The 18,544-nt window shown below is 36.3% G+C and overlaps 2 protein-coding genes across 10 annotated transcripts in view; one reads left to right on the forward strand and one right to left on the reverse strand.

Annotated features, from left to right (window-relative positions):
• Positions 1 to 18,544, reverse strand: part of RALGPS2 (Ral GEF with PH domain and SH3 binding motif 2) — a 257,390-nt gene that overhangs the window by 91,860 nt on the left and 146,986 nt on the right. The gene's annotated exons all lie outside the window — the stretch shown is intronic.
• The window catches only part of ANGPTL1 (angiopoietin like 1), a 59,760-nt gene that overhangs the window by 16,183 nt on the left and 25,033 nt on the right, over positions 1 to 18,544 (forward strand). For 3 of the 5 annotated variants that reach the window (XM_069065482.1, XM_069065483.1, XM_069065481.1), the window contains 3 exons: positions 12,159 to 12,352; positions 14,066 to 14,336; positions 15,511 to 16,246. In XM_069065482.1, the coding sequence (XP_068921583.1) occupies positions 12,159 to 12,352; positions 14,066 to 14,336; positions 15,511 to 15,698 (653 nt within the window). In that variant the 3' untranslated portion in view covers positions 15,699 to 16,246. Of the gene's footprint in view, positions 1 to 12,158; positions 12,353 to 14,065; positions 14,337 to 15,510; positions 16,247 to 18,544 lie in introns of those variants that run through there. The other 2 variants (XR_011163879.1, XM_069065484.1) reach the window with 1 other exon arrangement.

The raw sequence follows: 18,544 nt of genomic DNA on the forward strand, positions 1-18,544 counted from the left end.
TTATAGTATCCAAAAGAAATGTTGAACTCTTCTCATTAAAGTATTTTTATAGATCAGCAGGATTTACCAAAGGTTTTGTTGGCTATGAAAAATAACTCTACCTGTCTTGGAGCTTAATGTAGGTTTAGAACATGCCAAACACTGCAATTTTGACTATTAAACAGAAGCAAGCTATAATAGAAATCATCCTACCTTGAACAGGCTAAATTTATTTCCTTAGCTATATCAGGTGATAAATAGATACAGATTATGAGAAAAGGATAGCAAAAGATAACAAAAGAAATGAGGTGAAAAGGTAAGAAGCTAAATGATAGCTTGGGCAGCTAGGTGGCACAGTGGATAAAGTCTGGAAGACTCATCTTCATGAATTCAAATCTGTTCTCAGACACTAGCTGTGTGATTGGGCAAGTCACTTAACCCTGTTTGCCTCAAATCCTCATCTATCAAATAAGCTGGAGAATGAAGTCGCAAAACAGTCCAGTATTTTTGCCAAGAAAAGCCCAAATGGGGTTATAAACAGTCAGACATGACTTAAACAACTGAACAACAAAATAACTTTAGAATATGAGGAAATCCTTGTAACAAACAGTGTAAAAGTTTTGTTCAGGATAAAGATACAAAATAAATTTTCAATAAGAATGCCCCTGAGACAAAAAAAATAAAGTAAAATAAAAATAAAAAAACTCAATGTGAGACAGTTTCATTAAAAATGTGAAAGCTTAGCCAAGATGTTCATTTAAACAGAAATCTGGGATATCATTAAAATTATATGAACACTGATTAGATTGTTTATTGGATACCAAGAGCAGAAATACAAAATTTAGATAAGGAATAATGACTAGCCTCAAGGGGTTTGCCCATCTACTACAGGGAAAGTCCAACAGAGCTAAAAGTATGCAACATCACACAGTAATGTCAACAGAAATTATAAACCAAAGTTCCACTTGAGAAGATATGGATGAAAAGTCACTGAAGAATAGGCAGAGTTGCTGGCGGGGTGGAGGGGGTTGTCATATAAGTCAGAAACAGAAAATGTGCTGGGCTCTTACGGAAAAAGTCAAACAGAATTCCGAGTCCTCCTTTAAGGATGATTTGTTAAGAGATAAGTTGAGAAGCAAGGATCTTGGACCAGCAACTTTATCTGCAGAATCACAGTTCTCTTATTTAAGAAAGATCTGGCTTAATGGCAGAAAAAAAATTTGAAGATTATGTCAAATTTATAAAAAGAGAGAGTGCTCAGATTCCTTCATCAAAACAAAATGCTACATTTATACTTTCTTCTCTTTATAATGTTCACAGCCACCTCCTTGGGATTGTGTTTGAATTGATAGAAAATCACTAGATAGGTTACTGATATGGAATAGCAGTGAAAGATATGCCAAAGGTTACAAACATTGGGGGAGAGCCAGAACTAAATCCTAGGTCTTCAAATACCCAACTGAATTTTTTTCCCATGGTGGTCCATGCATATGAATCCTATTGAAGCTGAACAAATTAGTAACAAAAGAATAACGACAAATGAACACTGAAAAATTTTAGTTTGCCCTGCTGAAAACACAAATGGCTGTCAGCAGCAAGCAAACAACAAACTAAAACATTTAATTAGGCTTCTAGTGTAATGAACAAGACCTGGATTCCATCCCAGCCTCACCACTTAGTAACTGTGTGACTGACCTACAATTTCTCAACTTCTGTAAGATGGAAATAGCAATACTTACATTACCTACCACATTAGGCAATTTAGAGTATTAGGTTGACTGTATGTGGAGTGTTATGAAATAGAAACAACATCATCAGGGCAACAACTCTAATTTCTTAAGGATGATTTTTTTTGATGACATTATTAACACACATACATTTCTTACTGAGAAATCTCTTATCTATTCCTGGCTCATCCTTCTACATAAATGTGGAAACAAGAAAACAAATTTGTCCAAAGCTACACAGAAAATTAATGACAGGACATTGGATATGAATGAAAAAATCCTCAAATATTATAGGTCAAAATATGATTACAAAAATAAACTTGCATAAAGACATGTTAGAAATACACTCAAGGCACATGTAAACATTTCTTTTATTTTCTGATTAAAGGAAGATGTATTCAATACTAATTTTAAATGTATATGTTTTAGATTGAAGTTTCAAAAAAAGTTCTATAGAGCTTTGTTCAAATCAAGTCAATCTAACAAATATGAAAGCTACAAAAAAACTTCACCAAAAATTCAGATTCAGAACAGTCTGAAAAGAAAAACTTGCACGTGCACTTAAAAGCTTAGTGAGTCAGATTCCATCTCTATTAGCCTACCACAAACTGAGTACCTATCTATAAAGAACAAAGGAATGGTGTGGTTCAGATACCTAGTCATTATTTAAAAGTTCCTTCAGGTGTTTAGCAAAAGTGTGGAATATTCATTTACTGAGTATAATGGATATCGAAGCAAAACAAATCCCTTAAAAATAGCTGATATTTTTATAAAAGGCCAAATACCACATACAAAGAATTATGTTTATGTATAATGCAACAACTGCAACTTCATGTTGAGACATTAGTAGGGTATAAAATAATAGAGGTAATTCTCAGATGGGGAAGATTAAAATTTCCCTTTCTTTGCTATACTACATTGGAAGGGGCTTTTCTTCAGAAGACAAAAAGCTAACTAGGGTCTCCCATAAGGAATTCCATATGGTTCCAAAGTCAGAAATAAACATTTCATAGAAATTCTGCATAAAATCAATTTTGATGGAACATTATCTATTGCTCCCCCAAACTAATCATTTACCTTAATTTATATAATTTAGTGATTTAATCTATGCTCAAAGAAATTAACATACAGTCCTTTCCCAAAGTCTTATTCTGATACCTACTTGTAAAGTGGAGATGATCCTTGGTTCTCAAGTTCTATTGAGAGCCAAGATTAATCCCTGGCAGGTTCTACCATTCTGGAAAGGTTTCAAGTATGGCCTTCTAATAGTAATGGGAATTTTAAGATCTTTCCTGCCCCTTAATAGGCCACATGTAATTAAATGGAGCCCATGGGGGTAGGAGCTTGCTGAAAGGGTTGAACAGGAAGGGTGGAGCTGGAAAGAGCAGGAGAGAGAGTCAGAACAGCTGGGAGCAAGCAGCATGGGAGGCAGAGCGGGGCATTTTTGCTTGAGGGGGTCTATTTTGTCTTAAAGATATGACAGAGGGAAGGCTTGGGAATGTTGGTGTTTACTGCACTTATTATGTGTACCAACTTCTTGGTTGCTATGATGGGTTTGGCTTTCTGGTATTTGAATAAATGTTTTGGTTCTGTCTTCCATGTGGAGAGTCTGTCACATTTTGTGATTCACAACTATACCAGCATATTCATAGCCACTGTGGGCACTATGAATATTGCATTGGCATTATAGGCCTTCACAATGGTCTGAGGGTATTTTCTAAGAATCAGTTCAGTAAATATGGAGAGGCACATCAGCAATAGGCTGGGCACTTGGTGATGAATTTCTGGGCTACAGCAATCCATGGAACAAAGGAAAATACAAAATGTCCCTCAATACTATGCGACCTCCTCTGCTTCTGCAATGATGGTGGCAGAGTACATGGAAAAGGCACAGAGAGTGCTAAGAAATCACACAACTTTTAAACTATCTAAAAATTCTGCTGTTATTCTAAATGTGATCTACCTGTCCAATGACCAACCTGTGGACTAGATAGATGCTGAGGTCCCTTCCAACTCTAAAATTCTGTGATTCTGTGTGGACATACTGCTGGAGAAGCTGAATCATATCAATCTTGGTATTCTTTCTATAAAAGAAACCAGAAGAAAGAAGGAAGTTGCAGCTAAATGAAAGGATGGGTGACAGGTAGTCCTTAGAGAAGCAAAGAAAGAAAATGAAAGAGTTAAGTTTTATCACATAGGCAAAGGCAATAAGAAAATGAATTCACTGGATATCTGATCAACTTGCATTGCAGTAAATGACTGGGAAAAAACACTATGAAAATAAGTGCAGTTTATTCTACCAATACTGATTAAAATGACAATTTAGAAAAATTCCCTGACAAACTTGATATGACTTTCCAAATTAAATCAACATATATTCTGATACTTGGCAACTTCAATGCAAAGCAGGGAAAACATAAGAACATCATGAAATATGAGAAAGTATGCTATTGGAAAAAAGGAATCAAAATACTCATGGACTTTTAGATTACATAGAAGCCTCATATTTTCATATCATGAACCTCTCTTTAAGAAAAAAAGCTTGTAGGTACTGGATATAATGAAGATGAAACAATATTAGGGGAAAAAAACTGACCAAAAAATCCTTGTTTCTGAAGAGGGAGTTATCCCTGAAATAGCTGTGTATTCAGTCAGATTACAGACTTATTAGGTAAAGATCAGAATCAGTAAAAAAAGTAGGAAGACTAATAGAAATATAGTTTACAAATGACACAATTCAAAACTGAACTACTAAAATCAGCAATTAGTGATTAAAAATAGGGAATCAACATCAGAAGTGGCACTGACACATAATAATATTCAGATGTTTAAACAATGCAAATCTATCACAATAAGAAGGGCCCAGAAAGTCAGCTGGCTAACTGCATTTATTAAACACTATCTACCAAACATTGTGCCAATGTTAAGAGATACACAAAAAGCAGAAACTCAGTTCCCTGCCCTTAAGGAGCTGATATTTTAATGGAGAGAAAAAGATGCAAACAAATATGCATATATATAAAATGCATATAGAGCAGATGAAAGTCTCACAAGTAGTTGGAGGTTATAGGAGACTAGGAATGAACTCCTGCAGGTGGTTAGATTTAAGTACTGAAATATAAGGAATGAGTAAGGTTAAAGAAAAGGAAGAGGCAAGGGCTTTAAATATCAAACAGCATTTTAGATTTGATCCTGGGGACAAAAGGCAGCCAGTGGAGTTTATGGAGAAGGAGGGAGAGAAAAAGGGAGAGAGAAAAGGGAAAGAGAGGGAGAGAGAGAGAGAAAGAGAGAGAGAGAGAGAGTATGTATATGTGTACATGAGACACATGATCAGACCTGTGCTTTAAGAAGATACCTTTGGCAGCTGAATGGAGGATATGGGGAGAAACTTGAGGCAGAAAGACTAATAAGAAGGTTATTGTGGTAGCTCAGGTGTGGGATGATGAGGGCCGGGGCAGAGCCAAGATGGTGTAGTAAAAGTAGAAACTTGCTTGAGCTCTCCCCCCAAATACCTGTAAAAATGACTCCATAAACAAATTCTAGAGCAGCAGAACCCACAGAATGACAGAGTGAAATACATCTACAGCCCAAGACAGCCTAGAAGATCGACAGAAAGGGTATATTGCACTGAGCTAGTGTGGTCCAGCATGGGCCGTGTTAGGTGCAGATGGGCCAAAGCAGGCCTCAGGGGACTGAACTGCTGGCAACTGTGGTGGTTTCCAGAATTCTCAAACCACAAATGCCGAGGACAGCATGGAAGGCCAGTGGGGGAACTCTGTGGGACCTGGATGAAAGAGGAGCTCCAGCCCTGTGGCAGTGGAGGTGGTGGTGGCCGTGAGTGGCGGCATCAGTGGTTGCTTCTGGAGCTCTGGGCCTACAGGCTGTGGGGGATGGAGCAGCTGAAAAAATACTCCTGAAACCTGGGACAGTATACCCACCCCCATTGGAAGCAGAGTTCTACCTTGAGAAAGAGTTAGAAAATGAAGTATTTGGCTGGGAAGATGAACAAACAGCATAAAAAAAGTCAGACTACAGAATGTTACTTTGGTGACAAAGAAAATCAAAACATACAACCAGAAGAAGACAACAAAGTCAAAGCTGCTCCTTGCATCAAAAGCCTCCAAGAAACATATGAGTTGGTCACGGGCTATGGAAAAGCTCAAAAAGGATTTTGAGATGATGAGGGCCAGCACCAGAGTGGTAAATGAAGAAGAGGGGACTTATAAAAGAGATGTTGAGGTTGGAAATGACAAAACTTGGCAACAAACTGGATTGGTGGAGTGAGTATACCAGAGGACTTTAAAATGGCACTGAGGGTTTGGCCAGGGTAACTGGAAGGACAGTGAAGTCCTCAATAGGGCTAGGAAAGTTGGGAAGATGAGTGGGTTTGGAAAGGGGGAAGATAAGGAATTCTCTTTTGGATATTGGTTTGAGAGACATATGGTATATCTGATTTCAGACATCCAAAGGGAAGTCTGTGATGTGAAACTGGAGCTCAGGAGAGAAACTAGGGCTGGCTATATAAATCTGAGAATCATCTGCATAGAGATGATAACTCAACCCAATGGGAGCTGAGTCAAGATTGCAAGGGAAAAAGAAAAGAGGGAGATATGGTTAGTGGCAGTAACCTAAATTTAGTACAGCAAAGAAGATGGGAGGAGTGGCCAAATAGGTAGGAGGAAAACCAAGAGAGAGCAATGACATGAAAACCTAGAGGTGTGTCCAGGAGAAGAGATTGATCAACATTATTTTAAGTGCTTCTTGAATGGCAACATCTGAGTTATTTTGCAACAAATGAAAATATTTGAGGGTTCTTCAAAAATCTCTCTCCTGAGGATTTGGACAATGGTAAGTTTTGTTTTTTCACCCCAAGAAAGAACCCAAAAACAAGGAATCTAAAACTACAAGCCCACTATTCCAATACGGAAAATATAATAGTAATGAAGAAGGAACCACAGATAGTAAAGAGCTACTAAAGGCCTACAGACAATAAAACTTGCTCAAAATTCTCTAGTAGGGTAAAACAGAGCCAAATTTGTACAGTACATTTGTATAAATTAGTAAGCACTTAGAAAAACAGTCCCTACCCTTTCAATCAAATGGAGGAGATAGCATGTATACAGAGAGACAAACAAGACACACAAACATCAAATGGAAAGTCATCTTAGCATGAAAGATTTTACTGAGTAAAAGGGTTGTTTGGAAATGAAAGTAGCATGTGGCATGGCCAGAAAAACTTAAGGAATATCACTCTGGCAGCTGGATGGAGGATGGTTTGGAATAGGGCAAGAATGGAAGTAGGAGAACTGAATTAAGCTATTCCAGTAGTCTAGGATAAGAGATGCTGACGGCCTCAATCGGGGAGATGGTTATGTGAGTGGAAAGAAGAAACATAAAATAAAGAAGTTGTGGAGGAAAAAAGTAACAAAATGTAACATCTGACTGATATAATTCCTTCAAAGTATTTCACACATTAACCATGAGAGCTTACGGTCACTTTAAAATGTAGCACCAAATGAATATTTTTTAAGAACTTAAAGGTAAAAGTTGATAAAAGAGTGATGAAACTGTTAAGATTAGAAACTGTCACTTGTAAATTTTTTAGTAATATGTAACTTCATAGAATCATAAATTTGGAGTTGGTGTAAGTGGACCAGGTTACTATAGGTCAGGTCTCCATTATGCTATCAAAGATCGTGGAGGTGTTCAAATCCAAACCTCTCACCTCAATGAACAAACTTATGCCTGAAAGACTAAGTGCCTTGCCCAAGGTCACACAGGTGTTAACGGAGAAGAGATTAATTCATAATTCAACCTCAGGTCCTCTGGAAACAGAACATCATTCTCTTCTCTTGGGATTCCCCCCCCCCCCGGCCTCCCACCAAAAATAAAATCCTTCCCTCTTCCAAACTTCCCTAAGGGTTCTATCATTCTTACAGGTATCTAGGTCTGTAACCTCAGTGTTAAATTTGACTCCTTACTCATATTTATCCCATGTATCCAAACTGGGGTGCCATATCTTCTTTCTATTTTCACAGTATCTCATATACATACAAATAAATCAAATATATATGTGAGAAGAAAAAGGGCAATTATATACACACATACACACACACACACGCTGGCACTCATTACCTTATTATACCTTGGCATTCCTGCCTCAAGTGTTTCCCCATCTAATCCATTTTCCCCTCAGTTGCCAAAGTGATTTTCCTAAAGTGAGAGTATGAAAATGATACCCTCCTTACTTAAACTCTATTACCTTCAGGATCAAAATCACCCCTCCATGTAGCTTTTAAATCTCTACACAACCTAGCCCCTTCCTACCTTTCCTGTCTACTTTACTAATTATTCCCTTTCATGTCCGTTATGATGCAGTGACATGGGTATTCTTGTTCTTCTCACCAGACACTACATGCCCTTATTCCATGCCTGGAGTGCTCTCCCTTCTCACCTCTGCTTTTTGGGATTCCTCAAGATCCATTAAATCTCACCTTCTGCAGAAAGCTTTCCCTTTGGAAATTAACTTCCATCTACTCTCTATATTTTAGATGTACATAGATAGTTACTTGTAAACTGTCTCCTCCATTAGAATGGAAGCCTTTTGAGGGCTGGGACCATCTTTTTACCTTTTTTGTATTGCTAGCACTGGCATGGTGCCTGGCACACAGGAAGAACTTAATATATACTTACTGACTAATTTTAAATTTAACACTCTTTATAGAAACATCTCTGATTAGGAACCTTAATAGAAATGATATTGACTGAAAAAGCAGATGCATTTTGTTTTTTGATTTGAATATATTTTATATTTACTGAATTTAGTGACGGACCAAACATTAAAAAAAATTGCTTCATTAGGCCAGGTCCTTATCACTTCTCCCTTGGGCTACTGTATCAACTTTTTCATTGGTCTCCCTTTCTAAAGTTTCTTCCCACTCCAATCCATACACCCAAATGTGGTTAAATTTATCTTTACTAAAGTGCAAAGTCTGATCAAGTCAACTTCCCTCATCCCATTCAATAACCTCTAGTAGCTGCCTAATACCTGCAGGATCACATATGAACTTTTAATTTATTTGTTTATTTTTGGTTTTCAACATTCACTTCCTTTTTTAAATTTTCTCTTCCTCTCTCCCCAAGATGGCATGCAATCTGATATAGGCTCTACATATACATTCCTATTAAACATATTTTCACATTAGCCATATTGGATAGAAGAACTATGATGAATGGGAAGAAACCATGAGGAAGAAAGAAAATAAAACAAACAAAAAAAAAAAGAGAATAGTTTGCTTTGCTCTGCAGTCAGACTCCATAGTTCTTTCTCTGGATGTGGATGGCATTTTCCATCATGAGTCCTTTGGAATTATTTTTAGGTCTTTGCATTGCTGAGAAGGGCTAAGTTTATTAAAAATCAGTCACTGCACACTGGCTGGTACTGTGTACAATGTTCTCCTGCTTCTGCTTACTTCACTCAGCATCAGTTCACATAAGTCTTTCCAGGTTTCTCTGAAGTACACCTGTTTGTCATTTCTTATAGTACAATAGTATTCCATTACATTCATATACCACAACTTGTTTAGCTATTCCCCAATTGATAGGAATCCCCTCAATTTCCATTTCTTGGACACCACAAAAGAGCTGCTACAAATATTTTTGTACATGTGGGTCCTTTTCCCATTTTTATGATTTCTTTGGGATACGGCCCTAGAAGTGGTATTACTGGGTTAAAAGTTGTGCACACTTTTATAGCTCTTTGGGCATAGTTCCAAATTGCTCTACAGAATGGTTGAATCAGCACATAGCTCAACCAACAATGAATTAGTGTTCCAGCTTCCCCACATCTTTTCCAACATTTATCATTTTCCTGTTTTGTCATGTTAGCTAATCTGACAGGTATGATGTGGTGCCTCAGAGTTGTTTTGATTTGCATCTCTAATCAACAGTGATTTAGGACATTTTTTTTCATATGACTATAGATAGCTTCAATTTCTTCCTCTGAAAACTGCCTGTTCATGTATGAACTCTTACATTTGGCATTTGCAACTCTTCATAACCTGGCTCAATTTTATTACCCACCATTCCCCTCTGCACACAATCAGCTCCAACCAAACAATCCAACAATATTCCACCTCTTATCTCTGTGTATTTATAGGGGAAGTACTCACCCCTAACCTGACCCCCTAGACCTGGAATACACTCCCTTCAAACCACTATATCTTGCAATCTCTCATCTCCTTCAAGACTCAGATCAAGCACCACTTTCCCCATGAGGTCTTTCAAGGTCCCTGAGTTGTTTGGCTTTACCTGCCAAGGTTACCCAGTATCTCTTTTGTATGTCTATTCTACATATATGTATGTATATGTGTGCCATCTGTGCCAAGTGAATTTAAGTTCTTTGAGGGTAGGAACTCTTTTTGTTTTTGTCTTTGAATCTGTAATACCCGGGAATTGACCCAGTACAAACTAGGCAATTAATAAATGCTTCTTGATCGATAGGTTCCACTGCTTAAGAGTATAATACAGCCTTACATTTTCTACCACACAAATCTCAATCTTCTTTGCTTTTCTATTTTCATCATCATTCCCCTTGCTGTTCTCTGCATAACTGGCACACAGGAATCTGTTCTTCATGCTCTTCCCTTCAGCTGGTATCCTCTCCTTCCTATCCAACTTTGAAAGGTTCACGGCAAACTTTACCCTTTCCATTTAAAGCCTTTCTCAACTTCTCTTACCCATAATAAGTACTTCTTACCTTCTCTAAAAGGTAACTAGGAAAGTGATTACACAGACTTGAATCTGTTTATTTTCTTATTTTATATGTGTAACCTGTTTTGCTTCACCAAATCCACAGCAAACCCTTTGAATAAAGTTAAAATATCTTATACTTGTTTTCTGTATTCTATATACAGGAAGAGGGTCCTAAATCACCATTTATCAATCGATTAAAAAAAATTCTTGGATTGCTTAATTCCCTGGCTAGTGACCTTCCAATATATCACACCGCACATTTGCTAGCTGCCTGAAATTAATGAAAACCATTTTTACTGCCCAAAAGCAAGGGCCAAATCCAACATTTTATATTAGGGCATTTATATGCCCTAACTCCTTACTTCCAAATCCTTTCATCTCAATATAGTAATTTGCACTACTACTCATTTTACTCTTTTTCAGTATCTTATCCAGTTTTTCAAATTCTTTCTATCCCTTTCCTTCACTTGTAATCATTTACTTCAGAACCCAGATACTTCAAACATCTCTGACACCTTCAATCTCTATCTGAATTTCCTTCTCTGTCTTAAGAAAGATGTTTTGCCACAAGCTTGAAAAACCAGTAATGGAAACATTTGGGGTCATGTCTACACAAACTAAACTGTAAACCTGGTAGGATCATAGACTATAAAAATATAAAGGAATATTTTCAGATAAAAAAATCTTAATCTGTTTCTCCAACATGACCTAACATGGTGCCTTAATAATAATAATATCAAGATTTTATGTAGTGCTTTAAGGTTTTCTAAGCACTTTGGGTATCTCATTTAACTCTCACAATTTATTATCTCTAACATACAGTAAAAGAAATGGAAGTCTCATAGAGGTCAACTGGCTTCCTGTGGTAAAAAACAGAATTTGGACCCAGATTTCTCTTAATGGCAGTGTAACAGACTTTATATTACACCATTCTTCTTTGCATTTGTGCTCAATAAATGTTCAGTCATAATTTTGGAGCTAAAAGGTTTTAGACATTATCTGCTCTAATCAACTTATTTTACTGATAAAGAAACTGAAGTGTAGGCATGATATGGGCTGCTTAGGACCATAAAACATGGCAGTGATAGAATGGTGACCAGAGCCCAGGTCTCACCTTCTTGGCTAGTGACCTTCTACCATAATACAAGATATAATAATAAAAGTAAAACCATTTACATTATATAACAAAAGGAGATAAATAAATTTTTTTCTCTGTTCTTCACACCCTTCTTCCCCACAGTCCTTCATTTTGTTTTTAAGAATCTCTCAGACATAAAAGAGCACAAAGTTCACACAGAGGAAGACAACCTAGGTGACATGTTTGTATAAAGGGCTATAAAACTTGTTGACCTCCTGCTGCTTCTCTTCCCTTCCATCTGGACAGTGGTATAGATAGCCTGAATGCCACAGCAGAGAATTCCAGAATAATAGCATAAAGAGGCATAACAAAGAACTTCTAGTAACTTGATTCTTCAGAGTAAGGGTTTGGGTTGGGGAGGGGAAGTATTGATTACAATAATGTGTTTTAAAAAAATTTATATGTTATGGAAAATTACAAAGCATGGGGCATGTTTCATTTGTTATATAAAATTAAATGTAGAAGAAAAGAACCTTAGTAGAAATTATGTTAATACATTTTTCCATGATGATGATTTTTAACCTTTATTGTGGTTCTAATCAATCGTTTTAAAACCACAGGACCTTTCAAAGACTGTCAGCAAGCCAAAGAAGCTGGTCATTCCATTAGCGGCATTTATATGATCAAACCTGAAAACAGCAATGGGCCTATGCAGCTTTGGTGTGAGAACAGTCTGGATCCTGGGGGTTGGACTGTTATTCAAAAAAGGACAGATGGGTCAGTCAACTTCTTCAGAAACTGGGAAAATTATAAGGTAAATAAGAGGCATTCAGAATTTGGGGAAATCAGGCAGCATACTTTTTATAATAATGACCATTTTGTGTCATAATCAAGAGGCATATTTTAAAAATAATTACTTATTTTCTTCCTTTTATTTTATACAACACTGGCATTTTTCAAGTTCATATGCCTGTTAATTAGTTTATAATAAAGTAAAATTATAATTGAGAAAAAAAGAACTAGGATAACTAAGAAAGAACTGTGTCTCATCTCTAATGAGATACAACACATGCCATCTTATTTACAAGTTCGTCATAATTTTTGTGTTTTCACATAGGAAAGCAGTAATGACATATATGAATTTTAGAAAGGTTAAGTACTAGATTTTATTCCCTAAAACTTTGACATACTGTTCCATAATACTAATTTCTTTAAATGGAGCACATACAGTACAGTCTTTCATAGTTTTAAGGAAAAATTAACAAGAACCCTACAAAAAATTCAAGAATCATATTCTGTCTTATGAGTACTTACTTTAAAGAAACATTTAATCTCCTCTAAACCTGAGAACAAAATGACTGAAAGTATTTTAGCTAATATCTCCATTAATACAAAATGTTAAGCTCATTCTAATTTTATATGTTTTTAAAATTGGATCATTTCAGAAATAAGTAGAAAAGTTTGAGTCATTAAAAATGTGGATATTTCCATGTTTTGTGCATTATCACAAACAATAAGGACAATAATAAAGAGGAAAATAGTATACAAATGGAAGTCTTTTGGAGGAACATAATTTAAAATATTAAGATAACATTCACCAAATCATACATACAACCTTGTTGAATATTCTATAAAGATACAACAATGCAGATCAATGCCTTGCTTACACAGGAATATAATTTGGTTTACTTTTGTAATTATGATAACAGAAAAAAAGAATGTAATTTAATTATTTTTTTTTATTAAAGCAATTGGGGTTAGGGGCGGCTAGGTGGCGCAGTGAGTAAAGCACCGGCCTGGAGTCAGGAGAACATGAGTTTGGTTCTGGACTCAGACACTTAACACCCACACAAAAAAACTAGCTATGTAACCTTGGGCAAGTTACTTAATCCCAATTGCCCTCCAAAAGGCAAAAAAAAAAAAAAAAAGCAATTGGGGTTAAATAACTTGCTCAAGGTTACATGGCCAGGTGTTTCTGGGTGGAAAGTATCAGAGCCCAGATTTGATCCCAGGTCATCCCGACCTGGTGTTCTTACTTGCTGTGTTACCTGGCCACCCCAATAATTTTTTATATTAATAGGTTTCTTAATGCTTAGAACTAACAAATGTATTATTAAACAGACAAACTTAAACACACTAATATGCTATGGTAAATATCCTGGTTAAAGTTAAATGGTTAAAATTTTTTTAAAGTAATTCTAATTTAAGGAAATGAAAGTTTGGCAAATAGATGAAGCAAAAAAGAATTTATTCTAGGCAAAAGATAGTGATGGATCAAACTAAATGAATTGTAAATCAAATTAATATCATTAGGTCCCATAGCATGATCTAGAGAAGCAAAAGTTTTTGTTTTACAGGAAGAAGGCTGTATTCATCAATTAATTTTCTTAGCAGTTCTGAAGGGAGTTCAGAAAAAAACAAATTTAAACCATACCCATATATATTTCAGGTATTTGTGCATTATTTACTAACAGATATTTGTGCATTGTTTACTAACAGAACACATTTGTGCATTATTTACTAACAGAAAGGATTTGGAAACATTGATGGAGAATATTGGCTGGGTCTCGAAAATATCTATCTGCTTACTAATCAAGATAATTACAGGCTGTTAATTGAATTAGAAGACTGGAGTGATAAGAAAGTCTATGCAGAATATAGTAGCTTTCGCCTGGAGTCTGAAAACGAGTTCTATAGATTACGTCTGGGAACTTATCAAGGAAATGCAGGGGATTCTATGATGTGGCACAATGGGAAACAGTTCACTACACTGGACAGGGATAAAGACATGTACACAGGTAAGCTGTTTTATTTCATGATGCACAGACAGAACAATACCTGACATAGATTGTGACAGTAGCATCATTGTTTTCTTCTAGGTGTCACACTGGAACATTGCTTTGAAAGCATTTGCTATGGGACTGAATTCAGTGGAAGGTCAGGCCATCCTGACCTCTCAAGAATTTAAGCTTAGTTTAATAAGCCTCTCACCTATGAGGCAGTCCTAAGACATGGGTTCTAAGAATAACAAGGTTCTAATGGCTAATTCAGATAAACAGGATTTCTTTTCCAGAAAAGGACAGTATCAAGTTACCCACTTAGCAATAATGAATATAGGTAGATTTTTATGTACAAGTCCTTGTGTCTTTAATTACAGTTCTTGAGGCATAGACAACTTAAGATATCCAGAAGCTTATCTGTGTTTAAAGCAGGTCCACATGTGCAACCACATAGAATCCTATCTTCAAGAACACTAGTTTTCAGCTGCTATTCCATAATAGCAAGAGCTTAAAAACGAATTCTTCCTCAAAGTCTAATTAGCTTCTTCTGTTGGTGTTTCTCTAACCTTATTTGGTCTCTGAGAATGCAGTATTTTTTGCTGCTTCTATGGAGGGAACAACAGCAAACTCTTTGCTTGATTTCCTTTAATCCTCTAGAAATGGCATTTCCCACACTGGAATAAGCACTGCTCTCCTTTGTGCTGTGTTGACTAGAGGAAGTCACCTCTTTAAAAGTTGAGGTGACACAGCAGTACCAGGCACAGATAAAATGAAGCCAAAGCTAAAGGTGTGCGCATCTCTTTACTTTGCAGAACTTCAAAAAAGAAAGTGCTCTTTAAAACAACCAACGATTTTGATAAAGGAAAAAAAGGCTGTACGTTTCTTACTGAAATAAGTGAAATCAGAAAAAAGTATCAAAGACTGGGTTTAGATGGTTCCAAGACAACAGACCACTATGGACAGTTTTCAGAATGTTGTTTCTTTAAGAACGAAATTTTCAGGGGCGGCCAGGTGGTGCAGTGAGTAAGAGTACTGGCCCCAGAGTTGGGAAATCTGGGATTGGTTCCGGGCTCAGATACTTAACACCCACACAAAATACTGGCCGTGTAACCTTGAGCAAGTTACTTAACCCCAGTTGCTTAAAAAAAAAATGAAACTTTCATTCTAACATCTTGCTTATTTTTCTTCAAAGGAAACTGTGCCCACTTTCATAAAGGTGGCTGGTGGTACAATGCTTGTGCACACTCTAACCTCAATGGAGTGTGGTACAGAGGCGGCCATTACAGAAGCAAGCACCAAGACGGGATTTTTTGGGCTGAGTACCGTGGAGGGTCATACTCTTTGAGAGCAGTTCAAATGATGATCAGACCAATTGAATGAAGAGGCAATTTCCCATTTAATGAACACAAATTTTTAAAGCTCTAGTTCCCCGAATTTTAACTGTTAAGTGTACATTTTTATTTTGCACAATTTATACCTGTAAATGCAGGACTACAATTGTTTTTATAACTATTTTTACTGTGATACTAAAAAAAATACAGCTTCTTATGAATTAACAGGGCTTAAATATGTATGTATGTGTGTATATATGTGTGTGTGTGTTGCAAACTGTTACTTCTCAAGCCTATGTTACTTAAAAAAAGAGTTCTTCAAAGTACAAAGACTGTTTTCTAAAATGTAAATATTTGTATCTTCAAACAAATATTTGTTTTATTTTAAAGCAAAACTGAATATATGTTCAGATATTTAACAGCTTATTTAAAATCTTCGTAAGATTATACTTTAATGTCCAGTGAGAAAATTTTTTAATTTTTCAATGAATTAATGAGTTCAATTCCTAAAAGTATAGACAGGAAATTGGAGAGAAACTCTAGTTTTGCCAGTAGAAATACATTTTCCACCAAATAAAACATAAAAGTTATTTCAAACTACAGTTGTGCTTTTTACATGCCATGATTAATTAGATCTAAACCCTTGACTAGACAAATTATAAATATTTTCTTTTCCTAAGCACAAATTGGGACTATCTTTCTATGTAAATGACATATTCTGAAAGAATACAATGATATTTTATGGGCAGCATATTTTAGGAAAGGCAATTAAGCTGAAAAACATATCCTAAAAAGGTTAATGGGATGGTAAGGTTTCCATAGATGATTCCAGGTCAGTCAAAGGTCTTGGGAATACATAACCTCAAAAACCCAACTGAAACCAAACCAAACCAAACCAACAGCTTGGGGATGGGGATGAAACTCAAGAATGGAGATGTGATGACAACTCTTCTACAGATATGTAGAGAAAAATGGCTTCATTCTTGCCCCCAAGAATACAAAACTAGGCGCAATGGGTGGGTACAAAATGCAAGACAGGCAGATAGAATAACAGAATTTCAGTTGAAAGTGATCTTAGCAGACCTAGTTCCTTACAGCAATCCAGTCTTTGTTAGGACATCCTGAAGCAGCCAATGTTACCTTTGAATAGCTTTGTTACTAAGTTTCCCTTTATATGAAGTCTAAATTTGCATCTATAATTTTCACCCATTTTCCTTCATTATATCTTCTAAAGACACAGAAAAAATTCAATCACTGTGCCATATAACAACTTTTCAAGCACTTGAAGACAGCCATCATGCTCATCCTGAGTCTTGTCTAAGCTAAACATCTTCATATGAAAACACCAAACTAGTCACCATTATGGTTACATGTTCTTTTTTGTCAAAATTCATTCCTAAAATAAGGCAGAGGAAATAAAACAGGAGGAACATGCGAATGAACCTGTGATTTCATGGTACAGTGAATTCCTGAATGAGGAAACTCTACCAATGCAGATCAGTACCATCTCTGCAATTTACAGTCTTATAGAGTTATTTAGAATACTGAGAGATGAAGTGTTCTGCCGAGGGTAGCACCACCAGCATGTGGTCCTTTTATCCTTCCTGACCCTTAACTCCTCTTTGTAAAATGAAAGAAATGGGGACGGCTAGGTAGTGAGTGCAGTGAATAGAGTACCAGCCCTGAAATCAGGAGGACCCAAGTTCAAATTTGGCCTCAGATAATTAACACTTACTAGCCATGTGACCTTGGGCAAGTCACTTAACTCCAAGCAAAAACAAAACAAAAACATACTATTTAAAAAATTAAAGAAATCGACATGATTCCCTCAAGGCCTATCTCTTTCAGATCTCAACCTGTGACCCTATGCTCTATGACTGATGAATGTGTCATACAGGACATTCTCCATTTGGAGAATTTCTGGAGTACACCACCTCAGAAACATCTCTAAGCTGACATTAAATTGCTAAATCCTTGAGGACAGGGTGCTTTATTTTTGTTTTTCTATCACCCGGGGCTACTACAGTGCCTTATACAAAGCAGAAAGTTAATATTTGTCAAATTTAGTTGAATAATAATGATTATTAAATCTGGGAAATCCACCCACTAAAAGTTCATCTAATCACATTACTTTCTAGCCCACATCATTCCATTTTTTTCAGCAAGAATAAACAGAGATATTTAATCACATGCTTTGGAGACAGGTGGTTGGAAAGTGCAGTGCAATCAGGAAGATCTGAGTTCAAATCTGTCTTCAGAAACTTACCAGCTTTGTGCGTGAACTTGAACAAGTCACTTAACTGCTGACTGCCTCAGTTTCCTCAATTGTAAAATGGGGATCATAATAGCACCTACCTCCTAAGGCTGTTATAAGTATCAAATGAAATAATCTTTGTAAAAAGTTTAGCACAGTTCCTGGAAGTTTCTAAAAGTTTAGAAACACTTATTCCCTTTCCCTGCTAAACTCTAGGTAAACTATACCTACATTTCCCTAATCTACCTGTGTTTATTAATCTTGCCAAAATAAAAGGAAATAAAGTTAGTTTGGTATGGTCTGTTCCTGACGAAGTTGTGCTGGCTCTCTGCGATGTTTCTTTTCTAAAATTTCACTACTTCTTTAATAATACATTCTACAATGTTTCCAGTAATCAAAGTCAAGATTAATGGCCTATATTTTGTAGACTCCATTCCCTATTTTGAAAATTGGAGCATTTGTCCTTCTCCAGTCTTGCTGTACCTTTCCCATTCTCTACTGTCCTTCCATATCAGTAGAACAGATCAGCAATAATGCCTGCCAGCTCTTAGTATCTGAGGATGCAGTTCCTTTGGGTCAGGTAACCTAACTGCATAACAGGCAGCTAGGAAGTCTCTTACTATCTCCTTACTTATCCAGGA

The sequence above is a fragment of the Petaurus breviceps genome, unplaced genomic scaffold (assembly GCF_028583685.1).
Source record: "Petaurus breviceps papuanus isolate PSGF00001 unplaced genomic scaffold, PetGlider_PUasm1.0 90692, whole genome shotgun sequence".
Taxonomy (NCBI): domain Eukaryota; kingdom Metazoa; phylum Chordata; class Mammalia; order Diprotodontia; family Petauridae; genus Petaurus; species Petaurus breviceps.